A 22806-nucleotide genomic window follows, 5' to 3' on the forward strand; every position below is an offset into this window, starting at 1 on the left:
AGTCAGTGAAGCTGTGTATGAAAAAGGCTGGCTGGTGCAAAGTTAGTTTTGGCTAGTGACATGAGTCCTGTTAGTAGCCATTACGCCAGTGCACCAAGAGGTTAGTCTTGTGTCCTGGGTACTTTTGAAAATAAGATAACAAATTAACCTTGCAACATTTTAATATCTGTTTTGATAAGCACCTGAAAAATCTACAAGGCAGAGTAGTGCACATGGCAGTTATCAAATGCCCTGATTTCTCTTCAGTTTAGTTGTGTTGGTAGAAGTTAGGCATTCTGTAATTCAAGCAGTTTCTGAGTTTTGTATATCAATGAAAAGGAAGATGAGAAAATAATTTACTTGATACAGGGTGAGGTTTTCTGTTGTGAACTGAGTTGCCAAAATACTTTAAGGGCCATAATCTTCTTTACCCAGCCCACACACATGTAGTATTATGCAATTGTCAGTTGCCCAAGTTTAACAGTCACTAGTTCTAGAACCTCTTGGAAGATGTCTACTCCTATTTGACTTGATTATCTTAAGGGATCTAGCCTTTCCAATACAAATGACTGCACTGAATCATGTTGTCCCAGGTCAATTTCTTCAACTACAACATTGTTATCACTGTCCAATGGAGTTGGACCATCAGGATCATCACCATAGTATTCAAAATCATATGACTTTCCATTTGAAAGGGGGTTTTCAGGCTGCATCATATGATTAAGCCACATTTGGTATGGCAACCAGTTTTTTTTCTGTTCTTACATTTTGGTGGTTGAAAGCTTCAGTGAACTGGCAAAGAGCAAGGTTTATCCTTGGTTGAAAAACTAAGTGTAAGGTGGAAAGATGTACTGAATTATCAGTGTCCAGGATGCCTGACAATTCCATACTACAAAAAGTGTAAAAGTACAAGTGGGAAGCACAACGGAAACATCCCTCCACAATCTTTCGATTCGTTGGTTGTGTCGATGGCCCTGCAGTGAGGCTGCCCCTCTCCTCTCTTCTAACCTGCTCCATTGTATCGCACACACCAACGTTTTCAACACCATGATCTACTCGTACTCTGGAAGGCCAAAATTCTCCGTCTCTCTTAACGGCATCCAGAAACAATTCAAGAACTGTTTCTGCTTTATTGTTGGCACTACATTTCAAAAACATTATTCTCCGAGAAAATCCGTCTATACAGCCGAATTAGTATTTTCCATCGGATCAGAGAGTGATGTCCATCCAGATGCCAAAGCGAATTTACGCACCCCATCTCAAGACAGTATTTTGGGGATCTAAGTTTGCTAGCCTTTCTCTTATTCTTCTCCGTTGAACCCGTAACCCAATGGACTTAAAGAAACCTGCAATGAAATTATATCCATACTCTTGAATGATTTCGGTTCCTTATCAGGTAAGCTGTTGAAACCCCTCATATCTTCTCAGCCATACTCTGTCAATCTTCTGTGAATTGTCCATCTCCAAACTCCAATCATCTTTGTTATCGTTGTCCAGATGAATCCTAGTCCTCAAAGTTCCTCGAGCACCTCAACAGGAATTTTACGAAATGCTCTTCCATGATTCCAACTTCTGAGTCAAAATTCTCAAAAAATATTTCCGTTTTATCCAAGATGTCTGCAAGAAACTTAGGAAACTCAACTTCTAAATCTAGTTCTCCTTCGCCCGCCATGTTTTCAGTGCTCTCTAGTGCTCAGTTACTCTCGTTCCTGTTGGCCGCGCTCGGCCCAGGAAGATTGCATCAATATTTGAGGTATTGGATTGAATCAATATTTGAGGTATTGGATTGAATCAATATTTCAGGTATTGGATTGCATCAATATTCGAGGTATTGGATTGAATCAATATTCCAGGTATTGGATTGAATCAATATTTTAGGTATTGGATTGAATCAATATTCCAGGTATTGGATTGAATCAATATTTTAGGTATTGGATTGAATAGGTATTGGATTGAATCAATATTTTAGGTATTGGATTGAATCAATATTTTAGGTATTGGATTGAATCAATATTCCAGGTATTGGATTGAATCGTGAAAATTAAAAGATTGAATTGAACCAAAAATTTTATTTACCATTGGATTGAATGCCTTTTTCTATCTTTAAATAAAACCGTCATTTAAAGGATTAAACATATATTGCAAGGATTTAATTTTGCTACAAACGGCTTGCCATAGCTAGCAAAGTAGTCACACGAGTCACTTAATTCAAGAATTACGTTATCCACGTCTATCTTTAGTACGGTGGTTATTTCCCTACCAATGACATAATCTTCTGAACGTTCTGACACGTTCTTTGGTTGGCTTGCAAATATTTCATTTTCCTTCCGATCTCTGAACCCGCTTCAATTTTACAGCACGACTTAGCTGTTATTACAGTTGAGCCCACGTTTCAGCGGTGTTACTTTCAGTGCGCGCGAAGGCGAGGCTTTCGGGTCAAACGAAAATACTTCAACAAAGAATCGTCTGTCCTTTTGACCTGTGGACTGCTCTCTTCGTTTGTGTTTACGGACCTGGTCGTTCATCTGGCCTGATTCTGTCGTGAAAAGCATGGTAAGGCACTGCATTGCTTATGGGATGCGTTGACAGAAGTAACAAGCCCGGATGTTTAAAACTGTCGTGGCATTCTTTACCTATAAACAGTCCTAAGCTTCTTCGAACTTGGTTGCTTAAAATGAAGAGAAAAGACCCCCCTATGTCGAAACATTGTTACCTCTGCAGTGAGCACTTTTCTGAAGATTGTTTTATGCGTTGTGTTGGAGGTAAAATGTATCTGAAAAGGGGATCTGTTCCTACAAAATTCAGTTTTTCACTGGAGGAAAAGCCAGAGCGGAAAGCTCCTGTTTATCAAGAAATGTTAGCCTTGAAAGGTGTCAAGGTGAATGTCCCACCCTTCATGAATCAATCAGGACAGTTTACTGAACAGGAAATGCTAGCAACCCGAAGGATTGCAACCCTCAGAATTCATGTCGAACGTGCAATTGAAGTGAACGTATAAAGAACTACCATAGTTTAGACTTTATTCCAACTACTCAATGCAAGAATGGCCTTATTGACATGATTTTCTTTGTGTGTGCAATGCTCCCTAATTTATTGCAACCTCTTGTAAAGTAAATGTCTACCTTCAGATAGTTTTTCCTCTCTTATATCCAGTGCCCTAGGGTTTGGTTCAGGCTTCTAAGCCCTTGGTGAGGTATCTTATTAGAATGGGGCTTTGTAGAGTTAAGAGGCTTACAAGCACAGTTGCATTGCATCTTTCTTAAATAGATTCTTGTAATTAGCATAGTTACTTGAAAAAGTACCTTCCTTGATTAAGATGTCACAAATAAGCTTTGCCTTCAAATGTATGTAGTAGTAAAATACAATAACTGCATTGAACACATGAGACAAGGCTACATGCTACATGTCATTGTTTTCAATCACATAAGATCCTCTTTTTGTTAGCATTAACCTATGTTACCAGCTCCAGTAGGGAAGGGGTGGGGTGAAAGGGGTGTGCCCTTAAGTCTTGTGTTGGCAGATTTTCAGTTTATTTACACGTCACCATGATCAATGGGCAACTGCATGTACTTTTCTCTTCTTGATTTCAGTTATATCAAATAACAAAAAACCTCTATTTTTTCCTAACATAACAGGCTTACATTGGTGCATTTTTTTCAGTTTAAGTGTTACTGTATTACTGTATACAATAACAACTCAGTGGAGTACAATCTTGAACAAGCTGCATCTCTGGGATGTTACAAAACTAGAACCTGACTGCAGCAGGCATAGGTGATCTCACCAGCTTGCTCTCTGGAATTGATCATGGTAACATTGAGCTTGTACTTTATATGGATCACGTCTCCATTTTCACTAGTGGCAACTTCGGTATTTTGTACATGACTGTCTGAATAGTCCAAATGCCTTACTATTTAAATCTAAATTCTTATAGTCTTTATTGCCTTCATTATCTCCTGAGTTTCTCTTAATAAAGTGATTCATCAAGTTTTCAATCGTGAACGATGGAAATTCAGCCCTCTGGATGGAACATCAGTTTGCAGCCTGTCGGAACTCGTGTAGAGTGTTCGGAAAACTCGTGCTCGACGAGGAAACATCAACTTTGTTTTTCGCATCAGATGCTAAGTGTTTCCAACTTTCAGTCAAATTGTTTTCCCATTCTTTTTTTTATGTAACTCACAACTCTTCAAAACAAAACGTTATATACGTTTGCGAGGGAAAAACTGTTATTCCTGCACAAAAATTGCGCAGGAAGAACGATCGTTCATCCCACTGCTCACCTGTGCATTAGTTCACGTTTGTAGGCGTCACTCGAAGTACTGCCATCTTTTGCTGTTTCTACACGGTATGAAAGCCACGTTCTCAGCCTAGGCTTTGTCAAATGACGAGGGCAGTTTCCGCTGAGTAATTGTAGCCTCTCCTGTAAGAAAAATGCAAAATCCGGAGAGGAACTCATTATTATTTTTCTCGAATTTTTCTTATAAGGCGCTTGTACTCCCCTGGAATGTTGACCCGAAAGCCTCGCTTTCGCGCACTCTGCAACCAATACCGCTGTACCGTGGACTCAACTGTAATAGCTATTCAATTCTCGTCTAAAAATATGAAAAATACGCGGAAAACTAAAAAGATTGTCGCTCTTGGCGAATTAAACTTGCAAAGTAAGCACGATCTTATTTGTCACGTAGCGAAAGCAAAAGCTGCAACGTCAGCGCATTCCATGGCTGACGTAATACCTTTTTTTGGCGTATTTATTATTTCCCTTCGAATTCAACGCTTTGGTAAAACCAAAGAAAATATATTTTACACACAAATAAAGAAAACAATATCCGTAACATTGTCGTTGTATAATGTTTCAACAGCTTTTGGCGAGTAAACATTACAAGTTGCGTGACTCAACAATTGGCCGAGAGGAAGTTTGGGTCTAGTCACCGTCAAAACTAAAAAAACAAGATCTGTTAGATCTTATAACCGCGCTTTTAAAATTTAACTGTTTTGGTAGCGCTACAGTTACAACGCAATGCACATTCCAAAGCAGACCTTGATGATTCTTTTCTTACTGTAGACATCACATCACTTGATCAACATAAACTCTATTATTGCACCATCAGTCGTAGCCCTTGTCTCCGATGACGTAATGGTCTTAATTTGGAAATTTCTTCGGGATATGTATGGGCATGCAGATACGAACACTAACCTCTATCCCGACCGTAGATTGAAAACGTGACAGAAAATTGGCGTTACTTTCGATTCTCACCAAATTTGGACAGTGGGATGTTCTCATCATTAGCCAATTACAGGCCATTTTTCAGCTCTTTTCGTCATGTCCCCCCTCGGGAGAATTTTGTCAAGTTAGCTAATTTAGTATGCAGACACGGTAATGGCGGTCGCCGTCGGCGAAATGTTTATTTGCTCAAAATTGGGGCAAAATCTCTCGGAGATGGAAGTCGGGACATTTGTAAGGATACAGAAAGTAATTTGGGACCAGTAACTGGCTTCTAAGGCTGAATTTATCCAGAAGTAAGCTGTATTTTCGTTTTCGTGCCGAAAGCCACGCGATGAAATATCGGCTTGTTCTGGTGTCTTGTTCTGTTTTTTCTCTTGGTCTTTTTTGTAGCCCGCCGAGGCCAGTCTTTCGTCTAAATCAGTTGAAAAAAGTTCGAAAAAGATGTTCCCATTCAAGTTAAAGCTCTCAGGCGATAATTCTGGAGTTTTTTGGCCGAAACGTCGGCTTTGTTATGTTCGTGTTTTTCGGTTGCTATGGGCGACCGTTGCTTCCTTTGTTAGGTCAAGTCTGGGGAGTGAGGTCAAAAAAATTCTAATTAATTCTGGTTTTGTTCGATTTCGCTGAAATTTTAACATGATAAAGCTGGATTGGTAAGGAATAGATTTACCGTCTGCCGATGTGTGGTAGCTATTAACGCTAAAGTGATACATCGCTTCGAAGTCAGGGTTTTAAAGAGATTTTTTTGCACCGTGTGGGTTCGGTGTGATTTTGTAATCGGAGGTTTTTGTTGACCCCGAAGGACAAAATATCCGGAAAACGTCATTTCATCGACGATTCAAACCAATATAAATATGTATATGTTCAGAGCTAAATTTCTGGTGAAAAAATATAATTTTTGACGAGCGCTGGGTTTTTAATTTTTTTCCGCGAAAGTCAGTATCGGAGATGAGATTTATTAATGTTTCAACAGCTTTTGGCGAGTAAACATCACAGGTTGCGTGACTCAAAATTTGGCCGAGTGGAAGCTTGGGTCTGGTCGCCGACAAATCTACGAAAAAAAAACACCACGGGTAAACCATTAACCGCGCTCGGCCCATGGCCGCGCGGTTAATAATAATAAACCAAGGGTAGATTATGAACCGCGCTCGGCCCATGGCCGCGCGGTTAATAATAATAAACCACGGGTAAACCATGAACCGCGTTGAGCCCATGGCCTGGCGGTTAAAAAGAAGTAATAAACCCCGGGTAAACCTAGAACCGCGCTCGGCCCATGGCCGCGCGGTTAAAAAATAAAAAGAAACCACGGGTAAACCATGAACCGCGCTCGGCCCATGGCCGCGCTGTTAAAAAAATAAACCACGAGTAAACAATGAACCGCGCTCGCCCCATGGCCGCGCTGTTAAAAAAAACCCAGGAGATTATGCGCAATAGGGATGCGCAATGCAATACTGGGGAGTGACTTTAAGCCCCTTATTGCACCATTACTTGCAGCGGTTGTAAATTCTCCGATGACGTAATAGTCTTAATCTGGAACTTTCTTCGGGATCTGTATGGACATGAAGATACGAAAACTGTTAACAACAGATGGCTATCTTTAGTACGGTGGTTATTTCCCCACTGAAGACGTAATCGTTGCACATTCTGACACGTTCTTCTAAATTACTTAAGAATAGTTCGAAAAAGATGTTCCCATTCACTTTTCAGCTCTCAGACAATAATTCTGGAATTTTTTGACCAAAACGTTTCGTGTTATGGTTGTTTTTTGGTGTCTATGGGCGACCGTCTCTTCCTCTGTAGACTCAAGCAAGGTCAAGCGAGGTGACAAATAGAATTAATTTATTCTGGTTTTGTTCCATTTCGCTGAAATTTTAACATGATGAAGCTGGGTTGTTAAGGAATTGATTTTTTTTCTGCCGATGTGTTAACTATTAACGCGAAAGATATATATAGCTTCGCAGTCAGGGTTTTGACGAGGCTTTTTGCAACGCGTGGGTTTAGCGTGATTTTGTAATCCGAGATTTTGTTTACCCCGAAGGAAAAAATACCCGGAAAAGGTCATTTCATTGACCTTTCAATTCAAACGAACATAAATTTACATGTTTCGAGATGAGTTTTTAGTGAAAAAATTGGATTTTCGACGAGGGCTGGGGTTTTTTTTTTTTTTTTCCGCGAAAACACGCGTCGACAAAGAGTTAATCTTTCAACAGCTTTTGGCGAGTAAACATCACAGGTTGCGTCATTCAATATTTGGCCGAGAGGAAGTCTGCGTCTAGTTACCGACGAAAAACGAGTAAACATTACAGATTGCGTAATTCAAAGTTGGCCAAGTGGAGGTTCGCGTCTGGTCGCCGACAGAAAAAAAAAATAAACCACGGGTAGAACGTGAACCGCGCTCGGCCCACGGCCGCGCGGTTAAAAAAAAATAACAAACCACGGGTAGAACATGAACCGCGCTCGGCCCATGGCCGGACGGTTAAAAAAAAAATAAACAAACCACGGGTAGGACATGAACTGCGCTCGGCCCATGGCCGCGCGGTTGAAAAAAAAATAAACTACAGGTAAACCATGAAAGGCGCTCGGCCCATGGCTGCGCGGTTAAAAAAAACACAGGTACAACGTGAATTGCGCTCGGCCCATGGCCGCGCAGTTAAAAAAAAAATTAAAAAAAGATGATAATAAACCCCGTACAGAACATGAACCGCGCTCGGTCCATGGCCGCGCGGTTAATAAATAAACCCCGTGCTGAAAATTCCAGCCCGGTTTGGGAAATTCAAGTTCGGTTAAAATAGCCCATGGGCATGCTTAGTGATTGTATTTTAGGAAATCAAGATGGTTAATACAGAAAGACATCTCTTAAGAATTTAGAGACACTGTCGGTTGAAAAGTGGTGATTACTCCCTAAGCAGAAAAAGATCCCTTAATGGACGATATTTTCGTTTTGATGATATGATGCGCAGTGTTGGAAGCGTGCAACTGAAAGTTATTCAATCCCAATTGCCTTAGAAGCACGGTTACGGTGCCACAAATTGTAAAGACTTGAAAACGCATCTCTAAGCGAAATTGAACATCGCTCAGAGTTCTCTACAACTTGCTGTAATAAACGAGTTAATAAACGTGGTATATTTTTTTGCTCAGATCTACTTTTGTTTTCCAGAAAATTTTCAAAAACTGCACAAGATGTCGACCACTACAAAGATGGCGGACATTAGTGCGCCGAGTATCAACGCAAGAACTTCGCTCCTGAAAAGTTCAAAAGTAAGTTTGCTTTTCTTCAATTTCTTTATTTGTGTGGGAGGTATTGGCAGATTATTTTAGTCAAAAACCAAGATATTTTGTCTAATTTTGAATTCACGGCGGGTGCTTAAAAATCATCAATATTTTATGGTTATACAATCTAATTTTGGAGCATTTTTTCAAGACATGTTTTTCCTATGCGGTATAACTCCGAATCACTTGAGATTAAGGTTGTGATTAGTGGAAGTGTTCTTCTTTTCAAGAATGTAAAGATTAGTTTGGGGCTTTAATTATTGCACGAAAAATACACCCTCTATTTCGGGAAAATCGCTACCTCGAAGTGTCAACAACTGCAAATAATCGAATTAGATTCCCTGTTGTCGAACCCAAAATTCGAAGCAAATCTTAGTGCTTAGCATCCTATTAAATAAAAAAATCAATATTATAAGCTCACCTTGTAACTCCAGTGGCTATAAATGGGGTTTATTCGTATTTCTGTTCAATATAGTCATCTTCTGAATTTTCCGTTCAACAGTGTTTACCGAACGAATAACCGATCTGAGCAATACCTGGATGGCTCTTGTAGAAACATCGCAATTCTTGACAGTCTCAAGTATTTTTAGCTTCTATCCTTCTATAACGTACAAGTGAGCTTGTAAACATGTAAATTCTAACCATTTTAGTGGCTGAAACGAGCAAAATTACCGAATCCCGTGCTAACATGTTCGAAAGATGTATTGTTCGTACCTCACGCTATGACATGTCACACGCCTTTTAAGGAGGGCCCGCATATATTTTGCGTATAAGCGAATAGTTTGGTTTTGTTAAAAAAAACTACTTCTTTTTATCTAGAATACTTAAAGAAAATGCTTGCCAGAAAAACCGAAAGGAAAGAAGGATCAAGGGGAAAAGACCGACCGACAAGTAAGTAAGAAGACCGAGCAATTATAAAAGAAAAAAAAAGACAAACAAATATACAATGGAGAAAGTGTTGAAGAGAGACAAACGTAAACTAGGAGCAGGAACGTAGCAATTAAAAAAAATACAACGGAAAAAAAAGGAGCCTTCAACACAATAGAAAACCAACTTAATGATACAATGAACCTCGCGACATTGAAAATTTCTTAAACAAACAGATGATCACTGAGTTTTGTATGCCGGCGGAGTTGAGACTGAACGCATATGGAATGGAAATTAATTGTTCTTTTCAGAGAATAGTTGGGGGACAGTACTCCCAAGATAAAAGAAGTCGAGCAAAAGAAAAGAGTGCTCTTATACTCCCGCTACTTTCATGTGGAAAAGAAACATCTCCGCACACGCTCAGTCTGTCGGCGTCAGTGATGTAGAGTCGGAGATCGACTTAATCTTAGCGCGGGCATCAATGTTCACTACCCCTGATGATATTTTAAAGATGACTATTTGTCCTGCTCATCGCTCATCTTTAGGCATTGGGTGGCGAAGAGGCTCTCAAGGATGCCGCGTGCCAGAAACATTATCAAGTCATGCCCATGGGAAATCGCACAAGGCTTACCGTGGAATCAATAAGACACTTTCAAAGACCATTCTTAAACGTGCGGGCATATTTATTCCTGCTGGCTCTGGTGAGTCTACGCACTTTTGCTAATTTATGCTAGTATCACCCAACTAGTGGACTAATGCAAATCCTGCATTTTCATTGGCCACGCTACTAGAGGACTATTAGTAATAGTCCTCGAGTAGCGAAATTGGCGCAATCAAGCGTGACGTTTTTTTTTCGTGATACTAAAACAATTAGACCCTTCGTCCTCAAGGGCCACGGGTCAATATGCTAAAATTTAAGTTGCATCTTATTGCGAACGGAGCGAAAAGCGGAGTTTTTGGAGTGCGATAATTTAATTTAAATGTTACCTTGAATACTCTTTTTACATCTTTTTCCTATGCGGTATAACTCCGAATCACTTGAGATTAAGGTTGTGATTAGTGGAAATGTTCTTCTTTTCAAGAATGTAAAGATTAGCTTGGGGCTTTTAATTATTGCACGAAAAATGTTCGCTCTATTTCGGGGAAATCGCTACCTCGAAGTGTCAACAACTGCAAATAATCGAATTAGATTCCCTGTTGTCGAACCCAAAATTCGAAGCAAAACATGCTATAGTTTCCTTGTATTTACACGCAGCTTAAAAAAATATAGTGCGCTTCTTTTATTAACATACTATTTATGGGCATGGCTACCACAACTGTAAAGAACTGTAATTTCTGCGTGCACAGATAGGTTCAACGGACTGTTCTCCCAAATAATCATGACATTAAGAAAATTTAATCATAAACCATTTCAATGTCGTAATGCAGCGTTATTTTTCAACTTACTGCCATATTCATAACTCTTTAAATACCTTTCTTATTTTCTGTCAGGGGCACAGTTATTCTAACTAATTTCTGACTATTTATGCTATGGGTAGGAATATGCCGTGACTGTAAAACGGCTATTGATTCCGTAACATCGGTCATGGAACCATGTAGCTCAGGCCTAGCAGACATTACACAGGGCATTGAAAATGTTACATTGGAAAGCCAACAGAAGTATGTTTATACTCATGGTACACTATACTCAGGGTGCTCGGTAATAATTAGAAGTCACTTTTCAGTTTCAAACCAAGAGTATTGTGCGTGATTAGCGATTTTTCCCACCCCTTGTTTCGCCTTACATTTTATATGATGCGTGCGCAGCAGCGCACGTTTCCTTAACTTGGCCAATCTTGTTCCCAAAGTCTTCGTTCCCCTTGACGAGCGGTCGGAAAATGAGAGCTCTGGGAGCAACCATTTTGAAATAACCAATTCTGGTGATTCTGCCCATCCGGTTTCACTGCGTAGTCTGCATCTATGGCGCATGCCTGAAATAGTTCCTCCCAGAGCTCTCGTTTTCCGACCGCTGGTCAAGGGGAACGAAGACTCTGGGAACGAGATTGTGACTTTGTTTTAGCTGCGGTTGTTTATATACTTCACTTGATTCTAACATGTCGCATATTTGACTGCAGCAGTTCAATGGGGTTACGTTAACTAAATCAAACACTCTCTCCTGTAAAGAGAAATAGGAAGAACTGATATATCTGTTCTTGAACTAGCGTGAGGTCCGTATTGGAGAAATATTGGTCGAGTTGTTCTTTGCAGGCCGCAGGCAAGGTCCATAAACTTGCACTGAAAAAAGGAGGAGGCTAATATTCCCCAATACGGACCGAAGAAGCTAGTTCAATAAAGTATTTATTATAATGGCTCTTTTAAAATTTTGCTGATAAATCAGTGCATCAATTCTCGGTAAGCGCGCGCGCCAAAGTTATGCATACATTTGCATTTTTCAGGCCGTTTTCGTGAACGTTTAACTGAAATTACCCTCCAGACATAAAGGAAAATATATTTGTACTTAACAAGAAACTGGTTTCTTTTGTGCACTGTTTTCGGAAGGCAATTTGCCGAAACTACATATATGACTAAGGAAGTGTTAACATTCCGCAAGGCGATGAAACAGATAGTTCGATAAAAATTAGTTTCGATGATCATGGCAGTGCACAGTGCGCTCAGGGAAAACCTGGAGATGCTCTAAACGCGTATTTGCAATCACGAGACGCCAGTCCTATCCGTTCTAGGCGCTCCTCTGGATATCGCGAGTGAGAGGAGCCAACGCTATTACGTACGGAAAGCCGTTCAAAGTGTAACCGCCCTCATGGAGGATATCGCACCCAAAAGTCCTGCTCAACTATTCCTCCCTTCAGGCATTGTGTTCCTCAAAACCCATCCAAAACATTTTGTCGAGTGATGACGAGTGTGATGAAGACGCCGTGGACGAAACCTTAATGGGGGCGCTTGCTGAATGTTACCATGCTGCAACATGCTGGGAAACACGGCGCCAAATTCTGTCCATCATGGCCGATAAAGTATCATCTAGGAAACTGAGACGTTGAATACCTGACCTCTCAAGTTATCGGTTTTCCGAGGCTAAACACCATTGCCTTGTCCATTGGAGGGGAGCTCCTTTACCGGCAGTGTCAACGCCTGGAATGCGTGTTTCCACTACTCAAATAGACCACTGTATCGCATTTATCACCAGTGCTCACACTATTCAAGACTTGCCCTTTGGGAAGAGGACAGTAACGTTGACATCAAGAGAAACCATTAAAGTGCCAAACGTGGTACGCACGATGATTCCAGAGAGAATTGTAAAGCAGTACCTCGCTTATTGTGACGAGAGGGGATTTAAACCACTAAGTCGCAGCACCCCAGTGCGTATTTTAAATGTGTATCCCGCTTCGGTGAGGAAGTCCCTGATGGACTAGACTACATTAGTTCTTCAGGGGCTCAGGCTTTTAATGATTTATGTGAAGTTGCCGAGCTACTTGGAGATGCACGCGAAGGCATGGGCTGGGCGAAACATCAACAAAGTCGCCTACGGGAAAGCAAGCGCTATCTCAAGAGTGAATAGAAGGTAAGTTTCTCACGATGAACCTTCGCTTACTAGCAGTCAGCCTGGGATACCCTTGTAAAGAATGATTGTCGGAAACTTTACAATCGAATTGAAATAAGTTTTTATGAAAAATCCAACTCAACTAACAAATTGGTACTTTCCAGATAAAACGGTTTGAACAAATGACTTAAATGTCTTTGAAAATGATGCGTTTATTTCGAGGGCATGCACTTGTTGTTAAACCTTACAGCTCAACTTCTCTTTGTCTAATTTCTCTAGATCTCTTTAAAGCCGTTTAATTTTGTGAACATAAATTATGGGTTTCGATGTTCACAGTCCTGTTCTTTACCAGACCCAACTCGTTTTCACTACAGATTGATTGAACAAATTTATGTGTCATCACAAAATTGTAATATTAATTAATCCATCAATTAATTAATTAATTGATTAATTTTATCAATGAGTTCGATTAAGAATTATTATTCATTCGAGGTCGATATTTCAGAAAGGTTAGTTATAAATAGATATCGAGATAATTTTAAATCAAATCTCTTCATAAGATGTTTCTAAGCTTTTACAATGAAAGACTGATTTTATTGAATTTGTTTATTCTGCACTGAAAACCGCTGCCTTTAACCAAATATTGCCGTGCCTTCATATTACAGGTGCACGTGTGTCCGACTATAAGCTATAAGCGACCCCAAGCATATCAGACTCAATGTGACCATGAGCACAATGAGGTTTGTGATTTGCTTAATATTGAGGCAGGCCTGGCTGCGCAGACAGGGAAGCTGTCATTTGATAAAAAGAAAGAGCTCTTATTTAGAGTTGGACAAGGGAAGGCAGCTATCTGGTCGTGGAAATCACACCTTCTTCGCTCTGTGAACGAAGATTCAGCTCGAGTGGAGATCCTGGAGAAACTAGACAAATCGACAGTGCTGTTTTTGCAAGATTGGGCGATGAAATTTTTACCCAGAAAGCACAGAGAGAGCCAAACAGACTGGTTTGGGAAGCGCGGAATCCCTTGGCACGTAACAGTAGCAACGTGGCGTGAGGGTGAGGAGATAAAGATGCTAAACTTTGTCCACATATTTCAAGCGTGGAGCCAAGACAGCTTTGCTGTTCTCGCGGTGGTGACAGACTTTCTGCGGCAGCTCAAGATGACAATCCCTCGCTTAGAGTTCGTCTACTATGGCCAAGGCAATGTCGGTTGCTACCACTGCGGAGCAGCCATAGTCAGTGCCAGAGTCATTGGCGAGCAATATCGGCGTCACCATAAAGCGTATTGATTTCTCAGACCCTCAGGGGGGAAAAGCGCCATGTGATCGGAAAGGTGCGACAATTAAATCGCACATGAGAATTTATCTCAACTCCGGTAATCATATCGAGACGCCCACTCAAGTGAAGGATGTAATTTTGTCATCCGGTGGAGTGTCAGCGGTTAACGTCACAATATGTGAATCAGTTGCATTTCCTGATATGCCATCCTTGAAAGTCGAAGGCATGAGTCTGCTTAACCATATCAGGTATGAAGATGATAGAATTCGTGTGTGGAAGGCTTATGGCATGTGCTCTGGAAAACTTATCAAGTTGCAATATCTATCTGCCTCAGAGCTCCACACTGTCACAGCTACCCATACCCACACCAGCATGTTTGCTTCAATGAAACGAAGACGAACCACCCAACATGTACCTCGTGAAAGAGCTAGTGATGATCAAACAGACCAGGATACTCACACTACGGTAACTTCACAAGCAAACAAGAAGCAGCCTTTGCCTGTCCTGAAGAGGGTTTCACGCGCACTTTCCTAAGATATTCGTCATTGCAGCGACATCTAGATTGTGGCAAGCAGGAAAGACCTCTATAACGCTAGACCTTAATGGACAGATCTGCAGTGGGTTATGCAGAGAGGTTGCAGGAACAACAATCTCCAATACCAGAAACTATTGCAAACACCCAACCTGAAGACACCCTTAGTGCCAGTGAAAAACTATGAATGGGTTGGGTATTGAAGGCTAGTAGTACACGGCGAAGTAGGTACCCGCAGTCAGAAGACCTATCTAACGAACAAATTCAAGCTTGGATAGCAAACAGGGCAAAAGGCAGATCCTGCCTTAGTCGCACGGGCGATGGTGACTGCGAAGGATGCAAGTGGCAACCGCCTGTTTACAAGCGATGATTTTCTCTCTGCAAGCCAAATTTCTGGCTTCTTTTCTCGTCTGTCAGCGAAGAAAATCCTTTATGATGAGGTGAAACAAAAGGCCACGAACGTCTTCCAGATTGCTGCAGATGAAGTGAGAATCGATGAACTCACAAATGTGCCCGTACAAGAACTGTAGATTACACAACCTATCTGTTATGATGTCTACAATCTCTGTGATCTGGTTGCGAGATAAAAGTTAGAGAACTTTTCTGTCTCAGTTGTAAAGGATATTTGTTTGTTTTATAACATTGAAGTCACCAACGTAACAGTTTATCGCAAACAGCCTTACGTGAACAAGATCCGGTCACTTTGTCTAAGCTGTAAGATTCATAGTCTCTTATCTAATATTGCTTGAACTAAAACGCAACGGTTGCCTAATAAGCCACAGTTAAACTGAAAAAGTCCAGGCGAAAAGAATCTCGTAGGATAATTTTATTTTTTACCGGCTGTCTTTCTGTCTGTCTCGCTTTCTATCTTTTCGTTTCGTCGATTAAATCAGTTTAGGCCCAGATATCAAATTGGACCGGACGTAGCTATGTGACAACGACGGTACCATTCAGTATTATGTGCACGGTGTTTGCGCACGGAAATCTGTTGAGTGATATTTTCTCTTCCTCTGAGTACCACCCCCTGGGAGGAGCCCCTATACTAAGGTTTCGGCCAGTAGAGGTAAGAACTATACACAATCATCCGACATGTTACAGCACTCACCGGTAGTGCCTCAGTGAAACAAATGGATAAATACGATTAAATAAAACTGTTTGATATTTATTTAGTCAGAAAATTTAATGATTTAAAGAGAATTTTTACTTAATTTGACAATTTCTATATCACGTTTTCAAGCAAGTGACAGCATAACATCGAGCGGAAATGCATAATTGTATCATAAAAAAAAGTTGTTCATAGATCTAGTATCTATCTCAGCTAATGGGTTAACATTGAAGCCGATACCTGTAGACGCAGTCAAACTACTATAGAATAAAACTTGGTTTTGTTGGGTGTCCTGCGCACTTAGTTTCATTGCGTGAAAAACATGAGCGAGCTATTATCTCGGACAAGACTATGTTAAATGCACGTCTGCAGGCTTTAAAAATTTTTTTAACTGGAACTATAAATAATTGAATCAACTTCTCTACCAGGCAGTCAAGTTATCTCAATATGAAAACTCAAACATGGTTAAATCTTATAAAAACTAAGATGTCTGTTGCAAGACCCGCACAGTATGTTTGTTTATTGTGTCACGTGATAAACATTCTCGAAGCGATGATAACAGTTTTCATGAGAAAATAGGGACAAAACCCCATTTACAGCCTCTGGATTTAAAAGGTGAGCTTGTAATATTGATTTTTTATTTAACAGGATGCTAAGGTCTAAGATTTGCTTCGAATTTTGGGTTCGGTTATTCGGTTATTTGCAGTTGTTGACGCTTCGAGGTAGTGATTTTCCTGAAATAAAGCTGGCATTTTTTGTGCAGTAATTAAAAGCCCTAAACTAGACTTAATATCCCTGAAAAAAAAAGAATATTTCCAGTGATAACAACCTTTATCTCAAGTGATTCGGAGTTATACCGCATAGATAAAACCTGTCTTGAAAAAAATGCTCTAAAATTAGAATTTATAGCCATAAAATATTAGTAATTTTTAAACAACCGCCGTGAGTTCAAAATTAGATGAAAAATCCCGGTTTTCGGCTTAAATAATTTGCCAATGCTTCTCACACATATAAAGAAATTGAAGAAAAGCGGACTTGCTCTTGCACCTTTTAGGAGCGAAGTCATCAACCAATCTAAGAAAAACAAAAGCGTACAAATGTAAAATATTCATAACTACTTGTAGTGATCAGAGGTTAGTAACGTGCGTTCGATGCCGTGGGTGATAGGAGGAACTCTAGGATGGGGTGTGTTACTGGGAACATGAAAATTTTGAGTTACTTACTTACCTTATTCCTCTTCTGTTGTAATGGAACATAGGTCCTCAACTAGAGCGCGCCACCTAACCCTATTTTGTGCAGTGCACTTTGCCTCATTCCTCGCTAGATGTTTCCTCCCCAACTCTGCCATTCTTGTACGTCGCCAGGTGTGCTGAGGTCTCCCTCTCTTTCGCTTCCCTGTGGGTTCCACTCCAGTGCCCTCTTCACTACATGTCCATCCGGTATGCTCGACGTGTGGCCGATCCAGCCCATTGTCTGCCCCGCGCAACACGCGAACGTCCTGGAGTGAACTCCTCCATCTCCTGCTAAAAGCCAGGTGATCGATCTGGTTCACAATAACACCGTCAGGAGACTTCCATGTCCGCTTGTAACACTCCTCATTGGGTAACAGAGTTCCACCGATTACCAGGTGTTTTACATGAAAAAAGTCCGCCCACCTCTCACCATTTTCATTCATCTCAGCTGTAGCCCCATTTTTCCCATCACCTCCTTTCTGCCTGTATTGTCCATGTCCACCTTAGCATTTATATCTCCCATAACGATCTTCACTTCTCTGCATGGCACCTGCTCCAAACTATCTGTAGCTGGTCGTAGCAATCGTCCTTCGCCTCCTGTGTTGCCTCATTCGTTTGGGCATAGGATTGCAATATGCTGGCCTGTTGTCACGTTGAGTTGAACCTGGCTCTGATTAACCTCTCAGACACCAGTTCCCATTTTAGCAGGCATTTTCAGTTTCTTTAGAGAGAACGAAGCCAACTCCTTTTTCATGATTTTCACCTTCATCCCTTCCTGAGTGCAGCACAGTTTTTCCTGTAGCTATCCTCAACTTCCCACAAGAGCTCGATCTTATTTTTACTCCCAGAATACTAATACGATATCTTTGCATCTCTTTGATCACCTGAGCACACCTACCAGTCTCGAACAATGTCCTTACATTCCTTTGCGCGATCTTTACATACGCTTTTGGCGACAGGAATTTAATCGGCAGTCTATGCGTCATCCCTGCTTCCCACGTTGCTCCAACCGGGTGTTAGCATCTTGTACCCCTGCTTCCCGATAGGGCGAAATGGCAATTCCAGTTTCCGCCTGTTTAATATGTTTCTTTTTCCGGTAGCGGGTTATCGGCCTGCCGCCCAACTCCCAACCTCGAGGACCGTGGGCTCTTCTTCGTCTGGCCTTTACCCTTCAACCAATCTGGCATAGTTAGACCTCCCAGGGACCAAAGTCCCCGCCGGCACAGCTCTCCGGATCATTGAGACACACAAGCTCCGCTACCACACCAAAGTGTTAGCCCAAAGTTGCGCAAAATTTTGGGTTATAGCAGTATATATTCAGTTGGTATTTAGACATTTGATGGTAGGTTGAAATCGGCAGGCATATTTTGAAGGTCACAATTTGCAGGTTGTAGGTTGAAATTTAATTATAACTGGAAAACCGCTGACACGAAAAATAATAAATAACCTACATACTCGTCAGGGGTTTTACATAAGGTAGTTTGCCTCTTTCACAAAGTGAAAACACGCTGTTAATAAATATTGAGGCCTTCTTTGGCAACTTCAAACCTGTTACGCCGTGTACAGAAACCAGAAACTTTGTACACTTTCTCCCTTACATTACCGGCCTAACCGAGCCCCTCACTAGATTACTCCGCAAAAAATTATATTCGAGTTGTCAACAAACCGCTTAAAACCCTTCAACAAGCATTCCCGTCTCCAAAGGTCAGACAACCTTTAGATTTACAATGTAATGTTGTTTACAGAATTCCATGTAAAGACTGCCCCTGGAATTACATAGCAGAAACCGGAAGAGGCTTCGAAACCCGAAAAAAGGAACATGAACGAAACTTGAAGAACTATTCAAATGGCTCTAATGTTACCAAGCATGCGTGGTAAAACAATCACTCCATTGATTTCGACAATGCATGTCTCATTGACAAAGGCAAATACCGCGTTCGAAAAACACCAGAATCTTGGCACACAGCAAAAACCGTTGACGCGGATAACAACTCAACACCGTTGCCCAGGCAATATTCTATTTCATTGTAATCAGGCCTCATTTACAACTTTATCTTCTAGTTTTTTCACGCTTGTTTTTATTCTCAATTTTTCGCACCCCATTCGTATATATTGTCGCCACAGTTTTCATTCGTTAAAGGCTGTAGACTGATAGCCGAAAGCTTATGTTTTTAACATATTTTTAAAAAGAGAACGTTTTTATTGCAATATTTTCCAACATGTTTGTCATCGCACTTGGTGTGAGCGATGTTCTCATCTCCATGGAAAGCACGATCGATCCGTTATAACTACTGATCGATCGAGACGCCGAAACCAGTGAAATCTCTTCAAAGCCGCCCCATAGATGTTTCCATCGATTCCAGATTTGGCTCTGGTCCTCCCTCAAGAACAGAAGACTGTCATCACAAATGAAGCAAATAAATAAAGAAATGAAATAATGTAAGATTTTAATCGACGAAATATAGTACCACAATCTCAGTGTACTTTTATTTTGGTACTCACAAGGAAAAAAAGAAATTCAGCAGATATTTCAGATGATATTTTAGATGTTTCTTCAAAAACAAGTCATTGGAGGCTTAAAATTATAGGAATATACTCTCTTCCTATCGCTTCGGTTGGTTTGGCACTTAGGTGGAAGCCACTTTTCTGAACGTCTGTAAACAGCGTCATGTAACAGTCACGGAAAGTCAAGGACGTGTTCGTTTCTTTTAAGTGCCAGTGGTTTTCCAGTTATAATTAAATTTTAACCTGCAACCTCCAACCTCCGAGCTGCAAAATATACCTGCTGAAATACCTTCCGTATTGATTTTCCGTGGGGTAAATTTGGTTATCTAAGAGACAGTTAAAAAAAAATCCGACACTTATTTTTATAACAAGATCCCCATCGTTCACCAAAATCCTTCCTCCTATACTCGGAGCTTGAAAACCTTACCCTTGACAGCAGTGTAAACTTAACCCCATTTATGTTATTTTACTTCCAGGGTTTGCCGAAAGAAATCGCACCATAAATGTCGATTTTTGCTTTGTACCTCCCAATTTCCTCAGAAGTACAGTTTTTACTACTATAAGCTGTAACGAATTGAGACTTTACATGTGAGCAAAATGCACGTATATGTTTAATAAGTTTTAAAGACAATTGGTAGGTAATAACCGAAAGTTGTCTTGCCACATTCGTTTTTGCGTTCCTGTGTAGTTTAGTTTATTTGCCGTTTGAAGTAGCTAAAACTGGGTTTTTCAAGCAATAATAAGGGATAAACCGAAAATCGACATTTCTTGTGCAATTTTACTGAAACGTGCAATTTACAGTTTTTGCAGCTTTTTACGAATCTAAAAGGACCACTTTCGTTTTTTACCTCCCAATGGTCTACAAAAGACAGTTTTAGCTATTACAAGCTGTAAAGAATTAAAACTTTACATTGAAGCAAAACGGACGTATATGTTTATTATTTTTTTAAAGATGATTGGGAGATAATGAGCAAAAATCATCATTTTAAATTCGTTTTTGCGTTCATATGTACTGTAGTTTCTTTAAAGCTTTAAGGGGAAGGATGAAGCGAATATCGACATTTCTTGTGCAATTTTACTCAAACGTGCAATTTGCAGTTTTTACAGCTTTGAACGAATATAAAGCGACGATCTTCGCTTTTTACCCCCACAGGGTCTTCAAAACAGACTTCTAGCTTTTATACGGTATAAAAAATTGAAACTTTAAATTTTGGGCAAAAATAGACGTATAATGAGGATTTTTACTTTCAACTTTTAGGCTACCTTTAAAAAATACTTGAAGCTGTGAACACTGTCAATTGTAATGTAAAAACGAGGATTTTAGCTACTTGAAGCTGTAGAGTGTAGAGTAGGTTCGGCTAAAATCGCACGAAAAATGTCGATTTTCTCTTCATCGGTCATAATTGCTTCAAAAACCGAGTTCTAGCTAGTTGAAGCTGTAAATAAATAAAAGTGCACATTCAAGCAAAAGCGAATGTAAAATGACGATTTTTCCTCTTAACGTAGTTATGGCTACTTAGACCTTTAATACTTGCAACTGAACGTTTTAGTAAACTCGGGAGAGAAATATTGATTTTCTATTGATACCGAGCCATTTCCTCAGAAAAGAACGTTGTAGCTATATTTAAAACTGCACATCAGAGGAAAAACAAACGTGAACTGACGATTTTTTATTTTTACCTCCAAAACACCGCTTTAGCTACTCCAAGTTGGTAAGACTTAAAAGATCACAGTTAATGAGAATTTTCGCTTGATGCTTTCCGATTGCCTTAGAAACTTAGTTTCAGATACTAAAACCTTAAAGATTTGTAACTGCAGATTTGAACAGAAACGGTCATTAAAGGGTGATTTTCAAAGAACGTCCTGTTAGTAGCCAGAAACATACAAAGAGCCGATATTCAGTGAATATTCAAATGGGTAAACCTATATATAAGCTCAATTATGAGTATATTCCCTTTGTTTGCTGAGCTGTAGTACAGTATGTATTCTAAAAACCCATGTTAACCTACTAAATTGAAATCTCCAAGGTCACATCTTTGAGAATTTTTATACGGTTTATCACTTTTTTTTTCAAATTCTAATTTCTAAGGAACTCAAAAATAGTAACTCGATTACCATAGCCACGTTTAACTTAATTACTCCGTGTAAGTAAGAGAAACAGGGCTACAAAGCATGACATCACACCGAGGGTAATTTCCCCATAAACTAGCTATTTTGAAATTAGCATTTTTTCTTGCCGTCTGTCCTTCTAAAATGAGCTTTTTCTAGAACACAAATTATCCGGCAATAGTTTATAAAGTGCTGTTACCTTCCACGACACGGAGAAGTCAGACAGGTGACGCGAATAGCCTCCCGCTTCCACACGCGACTAAAAAAGCTATCCCACATAACAATCTAAAATTGAGATAAACTAGTTCGAAAAGAAAAACGATAAAATGTTTTAACGCATGTGCTATGTACAAAAGGTGTGTAAGAAAGTGACAATTTGTCGTACGCATTTGAATTGACTTGAACAAGAATACTATACATTTGCATTAGTCTTAATTAAAGAAGTCAGGTTGGTTTCTGGTATACAACAAACGGATAACGTGATATCCATTTTTTCCCCGCGCCGCAAATCCAAGAAACCTACCTCAGAAAAACAAGGAGAAAACTAAAATAAGGGTAGAAAACCGGAAAGAATACGAACTATTACACAATCCCTTCGGGCTTAAAGACTCATTTGTGGAGGAAAGCAATGGTAAGGAAATTCATGTTGTGCTTGGGATAATGTTACGTCCCGAATTTTCTAGAAACAGACACATTTTATAGCTCTTTCAGGAGCTAGGCAAGTTACAGTGCAGTAAGTTACTTATATTGCCTACTATTGAGAAATAAAGAAACAGAAAAAATTCAAGTCCTGGGAGAATTTTTATGCAATTGTTATGACTACTACTGACTGACTTTTTAAACAATTTTCAGTTATTTTTAATAACTGCTGCACATAACACAATGATTCCGTAAAAAAATGCCCTGGGTCTTAAATGCCTCTTTGGAAAAGGAATCCAGCCAGTCACCCACTTGTGGGAGGGAGAAGATTATTTTTTAAATCATTAACCATGCATGCGATTAAACAAAAATATAACTAGAGTAATGAATGAACCACAGTTTTTAAGACCCAGGATGACACGCCAAACTGAAATCCCGATTTGTTTAAAAATGTCGCCTGAAAATTCTATTTAATTAGTTTGAATCGGTTGCTAACAGTAACTTAATAAATTGGGCACCTTTTTTTTTGCGGACAAT

The 22806-nt window shown here is 40.0% G+C and overlaps 1 protein-coding gene and 1 pseudogene across 2 annotated transcripts; both read left to right on the top strand.

Annotated features, from left to right (window-relative positions):
- Positions 1-1934: 1934 nt before the first annotated feature.
- LOC110048182 (uncharacterized) lies at positions 1935-22417 on the top strand. 2 transcript variants are annotated; one of them, XM_089295677.1, is made up of 4 exons: positions 1935-8455; positions 9287-9358; positions 9880-10035; positions 18117-22417. In XM_089295677.1, exons 2-4 carry the CDS (start codon positions 9301-9303, stop codon positions 18203-18205), a joined length of 303 nt encoding a protein of 100 aa, XP_089151803.1. In that variant the 5' UTR covers positions 1935-8455; positions 9287-9300; the 3' UTR covers positions 18206-22417. The 2 variants fall into 2 exon arrangements, with proteins under 2 accessions (XP_089151803.1, XP_089151802.1); XM_089295676.1 differs by having other exon boundaries at positions 19998-22417.
- On the top strand, positions 10042-16873 carry LOC149108159 (uncharacterized; annotated as a pseudogene).
- Positions 22418-22806: the final 389 nt, after the last annotated feature.

The sequence above is a fragment of the Orbicella faveolata genome, unplaced genomic scaffold, assembly GCF_042242905.1.
Source record: "Orbicella faveolata isolate gen_17 unplaced genomic scaffold, um_ofav_v1 contig_26, whole genome shotgun sequence".
Taxonomy (NCBI): domain Eukaryota; kingdom Metazoa; phylum Cnidaria; class Anthozoa; order Scleractinia; family Merulinidae; genus Orbicella; species Orbicella faveolata.

What these genes read in the sequence shown, in the direction of transcription:
- LOC110048182 (XM_089295676.1), top strand. Translation starts at nt 9,301, where the DNA reads ATGCTTGCCAGAAAAACCGAAAGGAAAGAAGGATCAAGGGGAAAAGAC. An exon ending in GGGAAAAGACCGACCGACAA is followed by an intron (nt 9,359 to 9,879) that starts GTAAGTAAGAAG and finishes GCTCATCTTTAG; the next exon opens with GCATTGGGTGGCGAAGAGGC. An exon ending in ATTTATTCCTGCTGGCTCTG is followed by an intron (nt 10,036 to 19,997) that starts GTGAGTCTACGC and finishes TTTTACTTCCAG; the next exon opens with GGTTTGCCGAAAGAAATCGC.